The sequence below is a fragment of the Triturus cristatus genome, chromosome 3_1 (genome assembly GCF_964204655.1).
Source record: "Triturus cristatus chromosome 3_1, aTriCri1.1, whole genome shotgun sequence".
In the NCBI taxonomy this organism is placed as follows: domain Eukaryota; kingdom Metazoa; phylum Chordata; class Amphibia; order Caudata; family Salamandridae; genus Triturus; species Triturus cristatus.
The window spans coordinates 942,904,629-942,927,290 of record NC_140583.1 but is presented as its reverse complement, the minus strand read 5'-3'; the positions used below and the strand labels follow the sequence as shown (position 1 = coordinate 942,927,290).

The 22,662-nt window shown below is 41.3% G+C and overlaps 1 protein-coding gene across 3 annotated transcripts in view; it reads left to right on the top strand.

The window, feature by feature from the left end:
• GALNT13 (polypeptide N-acetylgalactosaminyltransferase 13) overlaps window positions 1–22,662 on the top strand; it is a 1,132,509-nt gene that overhangs the window by 574,015 nt on the left and 535,832 nt on the right. For all 3 annotated transcript variants that reach the window (XM_085645529.1, XM_085645528.1, XM_085645527.1), the window contains exon 5: window positions 16,059–16,229. In XM_085645529.1, coding sequence (XP_085501655.1) covers window positions 16,059–16,229 — 171 coding nt within the window. The remainder of the gene's footprint in view (window positions 1–16,058; window positions 16,230–22,662) is intronic.

Here is a 22,662-nt window from a genome sequence, read left to right as displayed (position 1 = left end):
GCATAACTGAATTTAGCCGTATGATTGTCCAAATAAAGAAGGCCAAAGCTCAAAGTTCAAAAGTTCTTTGCTCAGCACGTTGCAGTCCCAAAGATCTCCAAAGGACCAGAAATCGTGCAAGCATCTATCATTGTCTGTGGGGTCGATAGAGGTGTACAGTCATCGAAAACCGCAGAATGCTAGAACGCCCCTCCCTATTTTACTACTCTTTTTATAATAAATTTCGGGATAACATGAAACATTTTTAGGCTAAGAAAGACGGTGATTGGCTGATTTGAAACGTCCAATTTTACATCAGGTGATGTTCTCATGGATTTTGATGGTTCATTTCCTCTGCCCGTGTTGCCCTTATGCAACATTGTTGAAGATTTACTTGTATGTCCCAATTGTTCATTTAGACCAGATTTTACTGACTGAAGTTTGGCAGTCTTCCATGTTCCTATCCTTGACCAGGAACACTGTGAATTGGGGTCGTCAGGAAGTTCACGGAGCCATCCGAGTCAGCGCAGTAGGCATCGTGCTCACGAGACGGTGGCCACTTCTGAACTCCATTTCGGACGCCATATTTTGATAGGCCCAAATGTCAACTTAAGCGAAACAAACACAAAAGAATAATTAATACAAAGAAATGAAGATTCTAATGTTAAACCCTCACTAATCCCTTTATGTATTAGTATTCTCCTAACCTTTAGCGATATTTAAAGCGATAATACTCACCTTTAGGATCCAAACAGGAACGCAAACGTCACATATGCAACATAAATCATGAGATATCCTATTACCACATGTACTACTATTAATATGCGTACATAGTTTAGTTATTGGAATTATTTTGCCATGCAAATAGCAATAAGTCCCACGTGTAATTGGTGTATGCAAATTTTGGTTTAGTTTAACACAGAAAACCGTTAGCAAAATTATAATAAGTAGGTTATATAGTTAGTATTTTCATGCAAAACAGAGGAGGTATACAAAATGTTGTTCTACCTGCTCCATCAATCCCCCCTTTGGTGATTTTTAACATCACCACACTACCTTAAATTTTTATAAAATTTGTAAGTAGAAATGAATTCAGTTCTCTTAAATTTTTGTTAGATCACATGACTGTTTCACCTGTCTCTTCTTCTCTTGTCTTTTTATACATATTCTCTTTCCACTCTTCTAATTCTACCTCTTCAAATTCTCTTTCTTTTCTTTCTTTCTCTCTTTTCTTTACAGTTTCTCTTTTTATGTTATTTCGTATTTTCCTTCTTTTGCTACATAGTCATCCTAATCTCAGAATTAATACTAGAATATACACACATGTTACTGGAAATAATATCTTACCAATGAAGGTACTACCTAGTTTTAGTAAAAAGTCTTAGTAGAAAACCTTTTTCCAATCTTTTCCCAAATACCTCCAACCTCCAGTAGAACAATCTCTTCATGCAAATCACTTATATTCTTTATGTACGTCTTTAAATCTTGACTTTCGTCAGGAATATAAGTACAACAATATTGAACTTTCAGCATTCCACAGACTCCACCCTCTTTTGCCAAAATTATTTCAAGGGCAAGTCGATTTTGCATCACCATGGCTCGCATGGCAACCATTTCGGTATTTACCAATAAAAATCCTCCAGCAGTGCTTGTTGACAAGCGATCCACTACTGTTGATAATTTTCTAATTTTATGTACATTCAGAGATATTCCAACTGCTGGTATCAATGCTCCAAAAATGTCTCATACAATTTCTGACCAAGATTCTCTTCTTCTACGTGTTAGTTGTCTACCTATCTCATGTGCACCATCTTTTCCTCTTCCCACATGAAATATCTTTGGGAAAACCAGACCTAGATAACATGTGCCATACCAATGGTCAGGTAATCGATAATAAGCTTTGTTCCCGCAGATAAAATATAATCCAGGAAAAAACGGATCATTTCCTCCTTTAAATCCCCATCCACCCATGATTCTATAAGTATCATGGCAATCACTTGTGCCTACAAAATAGTTATCATATGCAGTTTGATTTCTTCTAATACACAACTTCCCTTTCTGAGGCCAATCTAGAGCCATTGTTGGACTAGCTTCTCCTTTCAAATGTTTTTCTCTTTCAACATCCCAAACTGTCTTTTCTTCTTTTCCCACGGGTACCTTCATTTGCATTTTTAGTCTCCTTTCTTCTACCATATCTAAGAAAGTCTTTTCCTCTCTTTTCAGACTACAAGTTAGATCATTTCTGAATATTGACTCTAATGTTAATTCTTTAGTTTCTAAGAAAAATTCACCTAATACTTTAGCAGGTTTTACTTTATTCAGTTTATTGACTACAGGTACTTGTGAAAATATGTTATCTACATCTGAAAAATAATATTCTAGTTCTTCTATTTTATAAAACAAACTTGCTAATACACTACATGTTATCCCATATGTCACTGGGAGGTGATGGTACGTCACTCCCTCAGACACCGATGCAGGCAACTGCATACATACGTAGCAGTCTCTCACATCCATTGTTTTAACATATTCATACAATAATTTTGAAAAAACATTGTTAGAAAAATCAGTTATGGACCTATCTTTATGTAAATAATTTCTATCTATTTTAGTTGGATAAATCTTCTGAATCTTTTCTACATCTGTCTTATTCTCAGTATGACCCTCTATTGTTTCTAATGTAACCTTAAATGAGACCATTAAAGCTAACGCACTCCACAAAAGCATTAGTAATCCTGTACAACAACAACATATTTTGCCCCATCTTAGAAGGAACACACATGTTGATTTTCTACTTTCGTGTTTGCCATTTCGGAAAATCATCAGTGTCTTTTGATTTAGCCTCGTCTACTTCACAACTAGTTTTGTCTAAACCCGAGGCTCTAAGCACCTACTTGGTTCTTTTTCTATTATTTCTTTTATTTAGTAATGTTCAAGTTTCTCTTTCTAGAGCACTTTTGTCCTCTTCTGCTTGGCATTTGATCGTCTTTCACTTTTCTTTCACAATCTTGATTCAGAATTTCCTGAACATCCGTCTCTTCCCCGATGTCGGACAAGATAACTCTCAGGATTTCCGATTCTTCGTCGTCCTCAACAACTTCTGGTATAGTCACCTCTAGATCTCCTTGGCTGTCTGCCTCTTCTCGTACTTCAGGAAGTGCCACATATGACCATTCTGGTGACTTATTCTTCTGGTTAGATTTTCTCGTTTGCTTGCTTTCTTCTGATGGTGTCTGTTCAATATCTTTTGTTTTCACTTGGCTAGACACCTCATTCACTTGTTCAGCTCTAGATGAATTTAGTCATGTCAATCTGTATCTCAATCTCTTAATCTTGTTTGGCCAAATTTCATCCTTTGTTGTCCTTTTTTGCTTACTTCCCTTTTCATTTCTCTCAGTTCTCCATGCTCTTTTCCTCAGGACTCGACCTTCTGGTACTTCTTCATCACTGTCCTCCGATTCGATTCCAACTTGACTGGTACTTTCAGTTGTCTTTCTTTCCACCACTTTCTTTTTCTTATCTACTTCTTTCCTCCTCGTGGTTCTTCCACACAATCGTCCTGCTGACTAACTGTCCCTTCTTCTACTTGGATGTATGGTTTCCCTACATCTCCTCGGGGGTCTTCCGCATCAATCTTTCCCTCACTTTCTGTATCTGGTACCTTACGATCTATTTCTGTTATTTCAGGTGGAATTTCTCTTGATTTTTCATACAGAACTTCTTTATCAAGAATTTCTTTGACAGTCTCTTCTCTATTTTTATTTTCACTCTTATGTGCTTGTACTGGTTCAGTGTCTGATTCTGAGCTGGTGTCAGAAATCTGCAATTTTCTTCTTAATGGTAGATTCTCTGGTGCTATAGCTGGACTTTGTTCCGACTCTCCCCTTTCAGGAGTTTGTCTTGCTCTTATTTCTTCAGTATCTGATTCGGAAGTTGTATCAGATTCTTGAAATATTCTCCTTCTTTGTTATCCACTGGATTTGGAATTCGCAAGGTGTGACTAGCATGAAACCAGTTCTTCACTCCTGCACATTTCACAGCTGTTGTCATGGTCAGGATCACCTGACGTGGTTTACCCCACCTTCGGACCAAACAATTTCTTCTTCTATGCACTTTTATTCTCACCCAGTCACCTGGGCTCAGATCATGAGCTGGCTTCTTTTCAAGGGTGGTGGCATCCGATCCAACCTGATGAAACACAGAATGAACGGAATCAGCCAACCCCTTGCAATAATCCAACACCAAGTCATCAGATATAGGCAATAGCTTGTTGACTGGTATGACAACATGTCACATTGCTCTCCCCATCACAATTTCATGAGGACTCAAGCCTGTATTCCTATCTGGAATAGATCTTATAGTCATGAGTACCAGAGGCAAGACATCATGCCATTTCAAACCTGTGGCTAAACACATTTTTCCTAATCTGTTTTTAATGGTGCCATTTACTTGTTCCACCACACCAGAAGCCTCTGGGAGATAGGCACAATGTAGTTTCTGTTGTACATTCAATGCTTCACAAAGTAATTTCATGATTTCATTATGGAAATGTTTTCCCATATCTGACTCGATCGTGACTGGAAAACCAGATCTAGGAGTGAACTCTCTCAATAGTAGCTTGGCTACTGTAATTCCATCACTCCTTCTAGTTGGAAATGCTTCCACCCATCGAGAGAACAGACAAACCATCACTATAACATACCTCAACCTGTTGCAGGGGGGCATTTCAATGAAGTAAATCTGCATTCTTGTGAAAGGCCCTCCTTCTCGTCCTATCGTTCCCAGACTTACCACTGTTTTTCTTCCAGGATTGAATTGCTGACATATAAGACATCTTTAACAAAGGCTTTCAGCTACAAGTCTAAATTTTGCATTATACCATGTCTGTTTGAAAAGTCTGATCATAGCATCTCTTCCTACATGTGCTTGTCCATGATACATCCGTGCCATGGTAGAAACCATGCTATCATGCATAACTGGTCTTCCATCCCGATAAACCCACACATGATCTGTTTCCCATGGTGCACATCCTGCTTTTACCCACTGTCTCATTTCCTCATCTCCTGCTTCTTCCTGCAACTGCCTCACTTCCTCCTATGTATTCACAGTGTTAGTAAACAACAAGGGACATGAATTCATTTCTTTTTCTCTCCCACTATTCACTGAGTTCTGATTTCGTGCACAATACTGAGCCATGTCGTTGGCAAACTGGTTGCCCGCTGAAATATAATCAGCAGACTTGGAATGCGCAGCACATTTCACCACTGCTAACTGCTTAGGCAGATGTATCGCCTCAAGCAATTTTCCAACCACTGCAGCATTCCTTATAGGAGTTCCACTCGATGTCAAAAACCCTCTTTGGGACCAGATCTGCCCAAAGTCATGCACTACACCGAAGCCGTACTGACTATCGGTTATCACAGTCACTCTCACATTCTTCCCCAACTTGCATGCTCTTGTTAATACAAACAGTTCAGCAACCTGGGCTGATTTTACTCCTTTCAGACAAGATGCTTCCAATACAGCTGCTACCGTACATACTGCATACGCTGCACTCAGAATTCCCTCATCCGTTCTCATGCATGATCCATCCACGAACATCACATAGTCACTTTCTGTCAAAGGTACATCCCTTATATAAGGACGTGGTTTGGTACAGAAATCAAGTACTTCCAGGCAGTCATGATCCACATCATCTCTGACTTCCACATTCTCAGCATCAGGTAACAATGTTGAAGGATTTACATTCAGACATCTCACAAGGCTCACATTCGTTACACCTAAGATGACTTTCTCGTATTTAGTCAGACGACTATGCGTCATGAACTGAGTGCAGCTCCTTGTTAAAAGGATTGCCACATCATGAGGTACAAACACTCTCACAGGATATCCCATCACAATTCCTTCACTCTGCTCCAGACTCTTACAAGTAGCTGCTACAGCTTTCAAACAACCAGGCAATGCTACAGCTACAGGGTCTAACATAGCTGAAAAATATGCAATTGGTCTCCTCAATTTCCCATGTATTAACACAGAAAGTGCCCATCCATTTCTTTCTCTGCAATAGAGCTCAAATTCTTTCTCATAGTCAGGCATGCCAAGAGCTGGTGCTTCACACAACCCATCTCTTAATTGTTTAAAAGCCTTCAACTCTTCTTTATTTAATTCAATGGGATCTTTTACATCACTACTTGTCAAGCGTACCAAAGGTTTTGCAATCAAGGAAAAATTACTAATCCACTGACGACAATTTCCAACCATTCCAAGAAACATTCTCACTTCTCTTTGAGTCACTGGGGCTCTCATTCCTTTTATTATCTTGATTCTATCTGCAGTTACTTTTCTTAATCCTTTTTCAATTTTGTGGCCTAAATATTGTACTTCTTTCTGACAGAATTGCAATTTCGATGGGGATACTTTAAGTCCTCCATCTGCCAAATGATTTAACAATGCAATGGTATCCACTACACAAGCTTCTCGAGTTCTCAATGCCACAAGTAAGTCATCGATATATTGGACCAATACCGAACTTTCAGGCATTTTTAAATCTTCAAAAGACTTTTTCAGAATCTGATTAAATATTGAGGGACTCTCTGTATACCCCTGTGGGATTCGGCACCATGCCAAGATACGTTCGCCAAACCGGAATGAAAAAATCTGTTGGCTGTCAGGGTGCAACAGAATCGAAAAGAAAGCATGACCCAAATCAATCACTGTATACCATACTGCAGCGTGAGGAATCTGATACAAAATCACAGATGGATTTGGTACAATGGGACAACATGATACAACAATTTTATTTATTTTACTCAGTTCTTGTATTATTCTAAAAGTTCCGTTAGGCTTTTTCAGACCCATAATTGGTGAATTACATGGGCTGCTCATTTGTTCCCTCAAAATACCTTGTTCAATCATTCTTTCTATTATAGGAGTGACTCCTGCAATTATTTCGTGTGTCAATTTGTACTGCGGAATATTTGGGTAACTTACTCCTTCCTTTACAGCAATTTTTACGGGATCTACATTCTTCATTAATCCCACATCTTCTCCTGTGAAATCCCATACCTCCGTTTTTACTGTTTTCTTCAATTTTTGAGGCAATTCCTCGGGGTCAAATACAGCAAATGCCTCTGTAATTTCAGGTTCCATATTAGTTATAGTCATTTTATACAGTACGTCCTCATCAGGAGTCTCAAAAGCTATACCATTCGGAGTACAGAATATTGTGCAGTTCATTTTGCACAGCAAATCTCTCCCTAACAAATTTACAGAGCTTGAATCGCACACGACAAAACGGTGCATTTCAGAAAACTTCCCTATGTTAACTTCAACTGGTTCAGTGAGATACGTTTTTATCTGTTTGTTGGATACTCCCACTACTTGGATCGTTTCACCTGAGAGAAAGATTTTTGACATCAGCTGACCTAACAGTTGAACGAGTAGCACCAGTATCTACTAGGAAAGGAATTTTTTTGTCATTTACCTTTCCATCCACAAAAGGGCCTGTCTGGTCTACTTCTAGAGTTGTGCCAAGTACGCACTCTTCTTCCTCCCCTCGGCACTGTCAATAGCTTTCTTCTGACTCACTCTCATCGCGTTGTAGCCAATACTGCGAAACAGAACTAGCGCGTGGCAGCTTAGTTACCTGTTCTTCGTTGTAGAATCCTGTCTCATTACTGTATTTCTGAGGATTTACGCTCTGTGGAAAAGGCGGTTTTGGCGCCTGACACTGTTGGGCAACAACCTGCTGCTGTCGCTGCGGTTGACAACTCACCTCATTCTGCACCTGTGGATTCAATGATGCATTATCACCATTAGCACTTAGGGGAAATGTACACTCTGTTCTCCAATGCCCTATTCTTCCACAATTATGACATGGCTATTTCTTTTTGGCTTCTTCTAGACTAATCTGTCCTTTCCCTTTCCCAATGTTGGGTTTTTGTCTCATGCTCATACCATTTGCTTGTTTAATCAATTGAGCTTCCTGTCTTTCTGCCACTTTTACTTGAGCCCACATGGCTTTTTCTTTTAATTTTTGCTGCTTTGCTTCAATCTCATCACTAAAATATTTTGCATGTCTCAGTACTTCATCTATCTTTTTATTTTGCCAATCTACTGTATGCTGTTTAATCATTTCACTTACTTCAGGACGCAACCCATATACAAATCGATATACAAAATGACACAAATCCTTCTCACTCAAATTTTCATCACCACTGTATTGCTTAAAATCTAGTATCAATCTCTTGTAATAGGCATGTACAAACTCTTTCACTTCTTGATGAGTTCTATAAATTTTTACCCAATCAGTTTCTTTAGGAGGCACTTTATTTTTCAGAAAGGTAACTACTTGTTCATATTTTCTCATTACTTCTGGATCAGGGGCACCTGTTTATGGATCTCTAGGGTATTCTTGAGTAGGCCAACCTATTATAATTTTACATTCTGCCCATAAGTCTGCTGGTACAATTATGTTAAATAAACTATTCAAATCAATCCATAGTACTTTTGATAATTTTACAAACCTGTCTACCTGCCTGTACCATTCAACCGGCTTCTCGCGCAAGCGAGGAAAGTCATTGGTGTAATGATAAAATATCCTATCTGGTCCAGGGGACATACACATAGCCTCCACCTGGAATCTCCCTCATGGGACATTCAGTTACCACCGTTTCTTTTTCTCTTATTGGATAAGCTGCAAACGTTTTGTCTGTTGCATCGTCTCGTTTTCGAAACCAGCTACTTTTCCATTTGTCTACATCACCCCATTTTCTCAGTAAAATAATTAAGTCTTTAATCTGAGTTGTTCGTCCTGCAGTATTCAAATTTTCAATATCCTTTTCAGAAAAGTCTACTCTGTATGGTTTTTGTAATGACTTTACCTTTTCAAAGTCGATACCCATTTCACTTGCTACTTCCTCTAATCTTTCATGTACATTTCTTGCTCTCCACGTTATACTTTTGCATAGAAACATTAATTCTTCATCCTGATAGGCTTTTAACTTTTCTGTGGGAATAGTTCCTACTATTAATTCTTCTAAAACTATTTTTAATTTGGACACATCTAAAGGTCGAGGCTCAGCATCTTTTTGCTGTAAACTCCTTAACCATTCACTTAATTCATCAGAAGTTGGACCTACAGGAACCATTTCATTTTGTGTTTGTTCTAAACTTTTTGGTGACCCTGGTCTGTCGTCATTATTGTTCTATTCGCTAGACTCTGATTTTTTGTCAAATTTTTAGGAGTACTTTGTTCAGAAGTTCTTACCGCTTGTCCCCATGGATTATCTCTTGAACCTCTTCTTTGCATTTCATTTTCTTTATTACTGTTATAAGGAATCGTCAGACAATGCTCACTATCCTTTTATTTATCAAAAATAGGCATTACAGGTCCTATTGTTACAGGAACAGTTACAGCTTCCATGTTTTTAGTCAATTTCCTAATCTTTTCAGTTAACTCTAAAGTTGTTCTGGCTAATTCAGCTGAATTTTCATTTGCCATTTTACCAGGTTGTGTATTTTCTGTTTCTCTAAAGGGATTATTTCTTCCTACCTCATGTGGTATTGATTCAAATTTAATATTCTGTGGTGATTCTTTTACTGGGGCACTTGGTGTCAACAACGTGGAATTTGGTTGATACATGGGTGGATTTTTATAAAACATGTCCTCAAGAACATCATCCTCCGACTCATGCACACCATACTTATAACCTTCTGATCCTGTATTATTTCTCTTTTCTGTACATTTTCTACTAGTAGTCTCTTCAGGACTTCTCATAGGGAACATACCATCAATCATATTTGCACTTTGCCATCTCCTCATTCTGTCATCATGATTCTCTTGTCCACACGGTCTACCAAACATATATTTGTACCTTCCGCCACTCCGCTGTCGTTCTCTGTCATACATCTTATCTTCCCATTCTGTTAATGCTTCAAACTGAGTAGGTCTAGGTCTCGGTTCTAGTTTCATCATTCTTTCTCTTAAATTCCTCAATACCGCTAAATTAAATGAACCATGTTGCGGAAATGCTAAAACTGCATCATCTTTTGTATATTTTGCCCAATTGTCTTACCAAATACATGTATGATAGCCATATTTCGCAAACATAAAGGATGCAGTTGATTTCGGTGGAGGAAGCAACTGTCCCTCCCTAGTCACAATCGGTTTGTCCTTTTAAAATAAGTTCTTGATCTTTCCGAACCAGGACTTTTTCACATTCTCTGGTGGATCATAATACATCATTTTCTCTTCTCAGTATCGCTAGATTTCTCCTACCACTATTCTGTTTGTCTTATCCAATCGTAGCACGACTCTCACTAACGCACCAGTCCGGAGCGTCTATGTCACCCTGTAATTCTCCACTCTTGGCGGCGTACACTAACGCACCAATCAGGAGCGTCTACGTTTCTTACTGACTGGCCAATCCCAGCTCAGTCTTTTCCGACGTCAGCTTTTCTTGCTACTCCTGCTTCTGCTGACCCCTCCTTTCCAAATTTATCGGCAAACTTTCTTACGTTCTCTTTTACTCAAATTCTGTTAGTAACGACATAAAAACGCCACCATTATCTGTTTCGCTAACAAAAGAGATAGTCTTGACCTTTTTTACAAGAATTCCGTCTTTCCCGAGAGCCGCGCTTACCTCTGCCCTACTACGGAATCATTAAATCCGTTGATTAAGTAGCACTTCCCTCTACCTTACCTTCTAGCAAGCATTAACTAGCCGTTTCTCTGGAAATAAGACACCTGTTGGAGACGCACTGCTCCTGAGAAATAAAACCAGAGTTCCACAATTGAGTCGAATGCTATTTCATTTACACACTTTCATACGGAAAATGCAGTTCATTCACACAGAATCCTGTCTTTCCCGAGAGCAGCGCTTACCTCTGCCCTACTACAGAATTATTACATTTGCTCATAAAGTAGCATCTACTTTACCCTTCTATCAAGCTTAGGGAACACCTATTACCTTTCCAGTGATAAGCGTAATCAGAGTTCACGTGGACTCCTGCTCATTAAGACCAAAATTTGACAGGTGGCCTTCACTACCCATACACCTCTTCCACACAGAAATGTCCCTAACGATAACACACGACGATGTTACCAAATCGAACCTAGACAATGCCTCGTGCAACTTCAATCGTCACACATTTTCCCCGTGTACCTACAGGGCAACAAACAATTCACCATGTGACTTCACTTGCCACGAGGCATCCGACTTCCTACAACATAGAACGCAACACGACTCAACAGAGAGTGTTAGTACATAAACCAATACTCATCCAAACATCCGCAATCAATAATCAATATTCAAAAATAGGAAATCAATAAGCAGTGATCAAATCTATAAGCAATAATCACCAAACCAATGCAATAAAACCATCATTCTGCTACCAGAAAAACTGATCCAGCGCGATACCGGGGGGGGGGGGGGGAGATAAAGAGAGAGAAAAGGAAGGCAAATTTACAACTATCCCTTCTTGCGTCGCAGACCCATCGTCACACTAGCTCATTCACACACGCATTAATTGGTGGGGCCCATAAAACCAACACTCACACGTCTCCACTTAGGAGTCTGCACACAGAAGGGATGAGGGTTTCGCGCTGGACATGTGGGGGGTACCTTATTACCTATAGGGAAGAAAAGTTATTTTACAGAATATACATTAGCATTCACCACCTATAGATTCCTAAACATCAAGGCACTCCACCACTTGGTCGACGGACCAATTAGTTGGATTGGTTGATGGTGATTTAGAACCAGCTAAAACACATTTAAGACTCAAAATCCTTTACTTCTTTTCATTTAAAAACCACAAACTCGTAATTTCTGTTAATCATATTTGTTTATCTAAATATTATTTGCAATTAATTTCAACATTTATAATCAATCAAAGTTTAGAATTTTAGTCAATTAATATAAATCGCAGGACATTTATATTTACCTATTCTTGCTATCTGGATTTTCTCTAATTCATTTGGCTCTGTATAACCGAATTTACCCGTAAAATTGTCCAAATAAAGCAGGCCAAAGCTCAAAGTCCAAAAGTTCTTTGCTCAGCACGTTACAGTCCCAAAGATCTCCAAAGGACCAGAAATCGTGCAAGCATCTATCATTGTCTGTGGGGTCGATAGAGGTGTGCAGTCATTGAAAACCGCAGAATGCTAGAACGCCCCTGCCTATTCTACTGATCTTTTTATAATAAATTTCGGGATAACATGAAACATTTTTAGGCTAAGAAAGACGGTGATTGGCTGATTGGAAACGTCCGATTTTACATCAGTGGATGTTCTCATGGATTTTGCTGGTTCATTTCCTCTGCCTTTGTTGCCCTTATGCAACATTGTTGAAGATTTACTTGTATGTCCCAATTGTTCATTTAGACCAGATTTTACTGACTGAAGTTTGGCAGTCTTCCATGTTCCCATCCTTGACCAGGAACACTGTGAATTGGGGTCGTCGGGAAGTTCACGGAGCCATCCAAGTCTGCGCAGTAGGCATCGTGCTCACGAGACTGTGGCCACTTCTGAACTCCATTTCACAAACACAAAAGAATAATTAATACAAAGGAATGAAGATTCTAATGTTAAACCCTCACTAATCCCTTTATGTATTAGTATTCTCCTAGCCTTTAGCAATATTTAAAGCGATAATACTCACCTTTAGGATCCAAACAGGAACGCAAACGTCACATAAGCAACATAAATCATGCGATATCCTATTGCCACATGTACTACTATTAATATGCGTACATATTTTAGTTATTAGAATTATTTTGCCATGCAAATAGCAATAAGTCCCACGTGTAATTAGTGTATGCAAATGGTTGGTTTGGTTTAACACAGCAAGCCGTTAGTAAAATTGTAATAAGTAGGTTATATAGTTAGTATTTTCATGCAAAATAGAGGAGGTATACCAAATTTTGTTCTACCTGCTCCATCAGCGCTGCAGAAGGCAGACCTCACGATTAAGGCCAGTAAGTGCCAGATCGGGCAGGGGTCTGTGGTCTACTTGGGGCACCAGGTAGGAAGCGGCCAGGTGGCGCCCCTGCAGCCCAAGATCGACACCATTCTGGCTTGGGAGCCCCCCAAGACCCAGACGGAGGTGAGGACCTTCTTAGGCCTCACCGGGTACTACAGGAGGTTCACTAAGGGATATAGCACCATTGTTGCCCCCTTAAACGAGCTGACTTCCAGGAAGCAGCCCAAGAAGGTGATCTGGACCGAGTTCTGCCAGAAGGCTTATTATGCCCTGAAGGCAGCCATGTGCACGGCACCCGTGCTAAAGGCAATTAGTCGGGCAGACCGACGCTTCAGAGCATGGAGTGGGAGCGGTGCTCTCACAACTGAACGAAGAGGGTCTAGATCAGCTGGTAGTCTTCCTTAGTCGAAGACTACTTCCCTGGGAACAGAGGTGGAGTACAATAGAAAGGGAAGCTTTCGCTGTGGTCTGGGCACTGAAGAAGCTGAGACCATACCTGTTTGGGTCTCACTTCCGGGTTCAGACCGACCACAGGCCCCTCAGGTGGTTGATACAAATGCGGGAGGAGAATCCGAAACTGCTGAGGTGGTCCATCTCCCTACAGGGATGGACTTTATGGTGGAACACCGTCCTGGCACAGAACACGCCAATGCAGATGGTCTGTCCAGGTTCTTCTGCCTTAGTGAAGAGAACTCCCAGGAGGTTGGGTAGTTCTCCCTACTTTCAGCTGGAGGGGACATGTGTTAGACTTGGCATCTTTTGTCGTTTTTCCCCTGAGTTTTTGCTTTCTGCTCTCCCGGTTCTTACTCTGTTTTTGCTGGCGTAGCGTTTCTGCACACTTTCCGCACTGCTGATCGGTGTGAAAGTGCACGTGTTCCCAAGGTAAATTATGGTTTTGATAATTGTTTCCATGTTTGGACATTCAGTTTGCCTGCTAGCCCCTAGTAAAGTGCACCGCGGGTGCCAGGGCCAGCAAATCGAATGCTACTCAGGGACCTGCAGCACTGGTTCTGCCACGCTCGTGAGTAGCCCACAAAATGGTAACTCAGACCTGCCATCGCAGAGTCTGCGCACAGTTGTTACTGTCCTGTCGACCTGGCGAGTGCCTACACTTGCCGGTCCGTGACCTTCCCTTTTCGTACCCATCAGTCACCCCTAAAGTAGGCCCAAGGTACCCCTGTGGGCACAGTGCAGTGTACGCAAAAGGTGGGACAAGCCCGGGTGTGTGTGGCATGTCCCGGTAGTGAACAACAACCCATTTCGTCCTTCACTATTGCAAGGCTACCTGTTCCCCATAGGACAGAATGGGAGGTTTGTTTATATCACCTTATAAACATAACTCGCCCGGGGTATCAAGTAGGGAAATAAGGTTTAGTATGCCTGAAATCAGAATCTAAAGATGCATCTTTTAGTGAAGGTGATTTTTACATTCTGTGTTTGAAAATGCCACTTTTAGAAAGTAGGTATTTTCTTGCTCAGTTATCCCGTGTGCCTCTGCTGGAATGTGTATTGCCTGTCTGGGTTTTGGACGACAGATGGCTAGGAAGCAGGAGTGGCTCCTGATAGTCTAGGTAGGTCAGGAAAGGGCTGAATTGATCTGGGCTGCAATGGGGGAAGAGGGAGGAGATTTACCTGCACCTCAAAGGGCCTGGTCTGCCTCTGACAATGCCGTCTCCACCTCCTGCCAGGAAATCACACCAGAGAAGGCAGGACTGGTTCTGGCCGGGCACAGGCACCCTCTGCCTGAAAGATCAAAGGATTTTTGGATACAAATACTGGGGCCCAGACCCCTGAACTTTAGAACTCATCTGGATCAAGAAGACTGCCAAGAAGAAGAGCTGGAGAAGCTATGAAAAGGAACGGCTGCTTTGCTGGGCTGACCTGCAGTGGCTGCTTCTGTCTTGGGCAGTGAAAGGCCTCGATCTGACTTTCTGCAACCTTAATTGTGAGTCTCTCCAAGGGCTTGAGGTAGAGCTTGCCCCCTGTTCACGAAGTCTCAAGAACAGCAAAGACTTCAGGCACTTCTGCCTGCAGCACTGGGGACTGTGTGTTTTGTGCTGTAACAGAGGAAAACCCAATCGATGACGTCTACAACACTGCTACTGACTCTGTGTCCTGAAGTCGCTACAGAGGGCACCGCCGCACCGCAACCTGGGTACACTGACGACACCCGTTGACGCCACCACCGAGCCGCTGCTTGCACCGCGACCTGTGGTCACCGCACTTCGCACTGCCTTGCTTCATGCCGAAACTGTAGCACCGCAAAGAGTACCGCCGCAACGCCGCACCACGACCGTGGTCTCAGTGATGACACCTGTTGATGCCGCCACTGAGCCGCTGCTTGCACCGCGACCTGTGGATTTGTTGTTCAGGACACCGTGATAGCCCCAAACGGAGCTATCGACATCAAGGAACTTTGTTTGGAACTTATTCTGATAACTGCAGATTTTTAAATATAGTATTGTGGATTTTTGTCGTATTTGGTCTTGTCTTAACGTATATAAAAATATTGGCTATTTTTTGTAAACTGGTGTGTTGTCCTTTTGTAGTACCTACACTGTATTACTGTGGGTTATGTGCCAACGCTTTACACACTGCATCTAAGATAAGCCTAGCTGCTCGTGCCAAGCTACCAAGGGGGTGAGCAGGGGTTATTTTAGGAGTGTAACTCCCTTATCCTGACTAGGAAGAAGGGTCCCTACTTGGACGAAGGTGCAAACCCTTGCCAACTAGAGACCCCCATTTCTAACAGTACCAAATTAAACAAATTCAAATGGCCTGGAACCATATGGTTCAGCTCCACAGCGGCTCCAAGAATAATCAGCAAATCTGGCTATATTGACTTGCTGTATTTAAACGTTTTTACAGACTAGTGGGAGACATTGCTTTCTTTTGCTTACAGTTTAGTAGCTTAAGCAGGCATGTGAAGGATCCATGAATGATACTCCTTTTGTAGGAAACAAAGATGCTCACTCGCTTTCATACTGAAGCATTGTCTGATGAATTTTATCCTATAGAGATAATTGTTACTTGTGTAAACTTATAGTGCAAAATAAAACTACACTGACTGATACTTGATATACTTATTTTCTGCAGAAGAACAGTAGTATGTCCAATTATTGATGTCATCAGTGACGACACTTTTGAATATATGGCTGGATCGGACATGACATACGGGGGTTTCAACTGGAAACTTAATTTTCGATGGTATCCTGTCCCACAAAGAGAAATGGATAGGAGGAAAGGAGACAGGACATTGCCTGTACGGTAAGATACCATTGCTTGATTACATATGCAACCAACATATCTTATGCAGGAGCACATACTTACTAGGCCCTGGTGAAATTTCGAATTTGAGGGTGAAAATCCCTGCAGGTACCTCATGTGACTTTTTTCTGTATGCCTTTGTGTAACTAAGTAAAGCGAGATATGGACAAATCACATTTGGCACTATATAGATAATTTTGCGACATTCCCATTAAATGTAAAAAAAATCGCATTTGTGACTCAGTGCAATAGCAATTATTTGTGCAGCATGTGCAGTGGTAGGGGGCTCAGGGCTGTAATGGACCACCTGCACCCCAATTGTGATTGTCTTTTACTGGCCAAAAGTGAGGGAAAATAACTCATTTTGCTTGCTTTCATTAAGGTCCTTGGTACCCGTACTACTCCTCTGATAATTGCCAAGCATTGATCAAGATTATGAAATGGAATAGGTAAATTTGTGAGCATTTATTTTTTAAATTTGGAACATGGACTTATTTATTATATTTTTAAAACAATAGAAGTTTCCCACTGCAGCAGACATTCTCTTGTTGTGAGAATATCCAATCAGTTACCAGTTTTGGCAAGTCACAAAAAAGATCTTTATTCTGTCAGCACATGGTTGAAGGTAATATTAGCAAGAGTAACATTAGAGATGGGCAGTAGTGGCTGGTACAGATCAGGGGTGGCAGGGCGGAGGGGGGTAGGGGAGATAGGGTAAATAAAAAAACAAAACCTTACCTCCTTGCCGCGTCTTGCCGCGTTTCTCCACCGTTGTCTCTCCGCGCCTCTCCCGGCACAGGAACAGTGCACCAAGGAAGCACCCAGGATCCCCTAAACCAATCACAGCACTGCAATGCAGCATTGTGATTTGTCTGACTGCCATGGTTTGGCGCTCAAGCAGGGACTGGGGGCCTGGGTATGTTCTCCACCCAGGCTGTAATGCAGCCTGGGTGAAGAACATGCAAAGTGCTCTTGACTGTTTGGTCTGGCCCAAATTGAGGAATTACCAAGAGAACCAGGCTCAGGATCTCCGAATCCCTAGCAATTCCTCTCGGGTCCAATTTGTAATGGGTTGAATTGTCCCTACTCTACAGCTCCCGTTATTTGTAACTCAATGTGTGGGAAAAATCTGATTTACTTACCCGGTCTTTCATAATGAGTGTCCAAGTAGGGTGGTTCTGTCATTCTTATTAGAATCACTGTCACTGTCCCACTTTATAGATCCAAACTCTGGGGCTTTCGCAATATATCTGACATGGCCAGAATTGAAAATACATTTGTAAGGACGTTAGTGTCCCTCCCCTCTAGCACTCCACTGTACCCACTAGAGCTCGACATGGGGAGGAAATCGCATACAAACACAACAAATATCAGACCAGTCCTGCTGAGAACCACATTGGAACTATTTGGCTATTCTGAGGCCCTCCAAGGAATAGGAAAGCAAGTCAGTTTCTAATAAATAGACTGGCTTATTAAAATCAAGAAGTTGCTGAACTCTTTGGGCTTTTCTTCCAATGAGCGCCTTCCATCTAAAGAGAGAATTAAAGGAGCTGTACTGGTCCTGGACAGCGCAGAAGGATTCCCAGAAGAGTGCATTCTTTGTCAATAGAATTTGTTGCATTTAGGACCACTAGCGCTTTTGATCAATATCTAGACTTTATTACAGACCCGGTAGACAGAAACTATACATTCAATTTAGATTTGGATCTCTTCCCCTCTATGCGGTTACGGCTAATTGGTTGACTTTAACTATTCAATTCACTTTATGCCCTGTTTGGAATAAGCATACTGTTCCTCCAGCTCATGTTTTGTTTTCTTGCTTAGCCTACATATGAACCATGTTCATTTGAATGAAACTAGTATGCACTATGCTGCATTAAATTACACAGAGGACATACGAATATTAAAAACAGATCCCAGACCACTTTATGCCTGTGCGGTAGCTAAATTCTTCGGAAGGATGTGGATCAGATGGTGGAAAGCCTTATTAGCCCAAACTCAAATATAATAGCTGAAGCAATAATGAGGGAAGACATTAACACAACTTAAGCGCATCCCTTAGGTTGCTTTAAAATAGTGGTGCATGAACCTTATTATTTACATAGGGGACCTCAAAGAGATTTTTTAATGATTAGGTTCTGCCCTTTACTTGTAGTCCATCTTCTCCTGAGGCTTTTCATGGGCTGTAAATGAAGTGGATGTGTAATTGACAGACAGATATAACTAATTAGCACTTGAGTCCTTATCAGGAATGCTGTTGGTGCTGGACTGCTAATATGACAGCTCAACTGGGTGGTGTTCTCACTACCATCATTGGCATCAATGCCCAATAGACACGGTAGCATCACACTTGAGACTTCAAAAATGGAACCAAAGCTGCCAAGCTTTCAGATTGCTTATGTATGTTCATATTTCAGTGTAATTATGAGTGACAGTCGACGACTATGAGTGACACTTTCTTGCGAGCTAAATCAAGCAATGAAGACGAGGGAAATATAAAAATATCAGAAATTACACCCGTTTGAGCAATGAGAACCTCTAAGAAGATCATAAAACTGCTAAAAAACCACCCGAAATGGAAGGCCACTGTGGGACCCGACTGTAAAAGAGGCCACCAGAGCAGATGATCTTAGCTGCCAGCTACTAAATTATCATAATTACTCAGTCCCTACAGTCAGCTGACTCGCTGACTCATAGTGGTGTCCTGCCTGCCGCAGCACTGGGCAAGCCTTAGAAGAGTCACCCTCATGACTTGGCCACCCTATGTTTATTGCGTCATTGTCCCTTAGCGACCCTGGGATCACCAACTGCACCCCCTCTCCCCAACACTGCCCTTTGCTTTCCTTCATATCCTGTCAGTCGACGATCAAGTCCCCAGCCTACTGTAATACTAACTGTGCAGCCAGGTAGTTTATTGTGCATCTATCTAAACCTGCACTACTAGTCATTTTTATTCTGAGCTGAAGGAATGCTGGTACTGAAAAGCAGACACAAAAGCACCCCCTGGTTTCCCCTGAGATTGAAACTCTCCCGTTTGACACACGATGCTTAACTAGACCTGCTTATCATGTGATGTAAAGTTAATTCAGATAAATACTAAACTATGAAAACTAAAGTGTTGATTAAATGGTAGTGGGCGAATTCAGACATCCATGCTATTCACAGTGCTTAATTTGAGCCGGTGGTTTCCGGTGCTCGGCACCAGCACTTAATTTTCAACACTATAGCTTGTGACAGTCAGCCACAAGGTAGAGCTGTCTAGCTCATTCAGAGACTACTGTTGGGGTCTCACCAGTGGGGGTCACGTAGCAGGACAATAATTAAGACGACACAGACACATGGGTAACTGGTATGGACCGGAAGTCCCGATCGACTCCGGTCCGTTTATTTAAAGCCTTCTGGCCACGCCTGGCCAGAAGGTGATACAATGTATGTAGTGTCTTCCGGTTCGGGGTCTCTACTCTGCTAAGCGGCCAACGACTAGACCGCTACATCTACCACAGCAACAGTAATTGTTAATTCAATAAACATTACAAATAAATATTAACTGCCGCCCAAGCCATTCTTAATGCATTAACATAGTCCGAATCATCACACTTTTACGAGTGTGATGGTCAGTAGTTGTTTTGTTACTATCATTGGCAGTACAGCAGGGGCAATGTAAGGTGCAAGCTGCAGCGGCCTCCTGAGGAGAGCCCTGGCACTTATATTTTTTTACAAATTAAGCACTGGCTATTCACTACAAGCATCCACATTACACAACCGAACGGAGGATTAACGAGTAGTGCTGCTCACGGTACCAGTCAGCCTGCTGCGATGACTCCCCAGTGCACAGGCTTGTTTTTCTATGAGAACTAATTTTTATGTATTCTGCAGGTACATATGCATGTATAACATCCTGACTGCATATTGTTCTTGATTGTCCTACTGTACATTTTAACTGAAACTTTTATCTCATTTTGCCGAATAAAGGTTGTGAAATATAAAATGCTCCCAATAAAAACTTGTATGTGTATTTGGGACCAGATTACACGTGGCACTGGCATTGGATAATTTAGTGATTTAGTGGTGTTGTCTCCATCGACCAACCAGTATACAAAGAACATTTATTTGTGGCTTATTAATATAGCAAAACTATTTGCACGGGACGGTTGTTAACAATGTCGTTTCTGCTCAGTGCTAAACACTGAAACATTGCACTAGCAGTAGTGACCCTGAAATAATCTATCCCAAACTGACAATTTAGTAGCGGGATCTTTGCGTAAAAGGTGGAGGTAATGACAGATCATGAAAATGGCATTAGTGTGATTTAAAGAAGAGAAGTGAAAGTGATTCTAACAAGAATGACAAAACAACCCTACTTGGACACTCATTATGAAAGACCGGGTAAGTGAATCAGATTTTCCCCACACATGGAGTAGGCCACTTTAGAGTAGGGAAAATTCAAACCATTACAAATTGGACCTGAGAGGAATTGCTAGGGATTCGGAGATCCTGGGCCTGGTTCTCTTGGTAATTCCTCAATTTGGGCCAGACTTCCACACAGAGATTTCAGGTTCTATAAGCTTTTAGCAGCCAAAAATCTCCTGGTGAAAGTTAAGAGATCAGTGGTGTTCCCACAGGGCTCATAATTCCCATGGAGCTGGAAACTGCTGCTATTGGCTCCATCAGAATTAAGAAGCCAGTGGTAATGAGGTCCTAGGAGGTGCCTTCATTGTAAATGTCCAGCTGGCAGTAAAATGTCTGTCTCTGCCAAAGAGGTTGACAGAAATATTCGTGGAGGGGCTGCCTGAAGCCTGTGTGACTGTGCACTGAATGTGGGAATGGCCACCGTAGAATTTGTGACAGGCTTTCATAAAAAGTATGTATATTGTTACTAACGTGCTTGTAAAAATTCATTAGCATGTTATTGAAACTATACATGAGGGTTTTGACAATGTGGGCCCAATTCACAAACTGCACTTTGTAGTAAGTTTTGTAGGTACTACAAAACGTACTTCAAAGTGCTATTAATACACTGTATTTTTTGTATTAACTTGAACTTTTGACGTGCGTCCCTACCTCCATTATTTTCTATGGGATGGTGGCGCAGTATCAGTGGGTGGCCCTGTGTAGTGCTGTAAATACTACACAACTGTACGTTACTACAAAATGTAAGTTACTACAAATGTGCAGTTTGTGAATACCAAAAAGTAGCAAATGTTCTCAAAAGTGTAAAATTACTCAAAACTGTAAATTAAATTTGTGAATCAGACCCTGAGTCTTTAACTTGTCATTGTATTCCTAGCATCCAAAGTTGGTGTAGTAGCTTTTACTCACAATGCAAAGGTGGAATATGTGCAGGGATTTACACTGCAAGCAAATGTGTCTCCTCCCATAAAGGAGAAAACCATTTTGTTAAATAATCCTTTGCCATCATTGGGAATAACAGAAATGTGTATAATAACGTTCCCACTCCGGTGGTATGTTCACCTTAGTGACATTCTGAAATTCCACTTGCAAAACTCTAAATGAGCCCCAATATTTTCGTTCAGAATCCAGACGTTTACTATTCTAAACAACCTGTCTTCCACAAAACGCTATTACAACGTATATCTAGATTAGGCCAATGCTTACATATCATGTATGGGGGAAAAGATATCAGTGAGAACTGAAGGGGAAAAGCCCACAATAGTAATTCCCAAGGCTATGTTAAATAAGAGTGTCTGTTTATGAGAGAGTCTCTGAATAAATGCATTTCTTCTTTGTTACACCATGCGATTTGCAATTATCATATATCTACTTAATATTAATGTGAGGCGACGAGAAACTGACATACAGTATTTGATGAACATGGCCCTTCTTAGTGGATTTCCGGAAACTGTTTTGCTTTTTTCCCTCCTGGTTTTTGCTGAATCTCTTTTCATGGCCTTAGGATTCTGGGCGCTTTCCCACTGTAATGCACTTACCACTAGAGCACTCCTAGGTTAATCCCAAAGGGTCAGGGCAAGTGGTAGGTGAAAGGCAGGGCAGGTACAGATGGGTGTTCCATGCCCAAGTAGTGAATAACCCCAAGTGGGTTTTCACTGCCTATGAGGTTTGCTCTTACCACCGGTTAACATGGGGTAATTGTTGAAATTACTTCAAGCTGCAATAGTGGCTTGCACTGGAGAAGCCTCATAATGTTTCCTATCATTAGATTTATAATGCAAAACCCTCTTCTGTGGAAAAGGTCATTAATAGCTTGGTAGTGCCTTTTCTAGAAAGTGGGCATTTCTCTGCTCTAAAACTCTTTGTGTGCCTTTTAGTTTGACTCCAGTCAACACTGGAGGCTAGGGGAGCACATCTGTGCATTCCCTAGTGACAGCTATAAATACTGGTAATGCAACTGGAACGACTGACCTCTGCCATTTGAGGGCCTGCCTGGCTAGATTAGATAGATAGGTTTTGACAG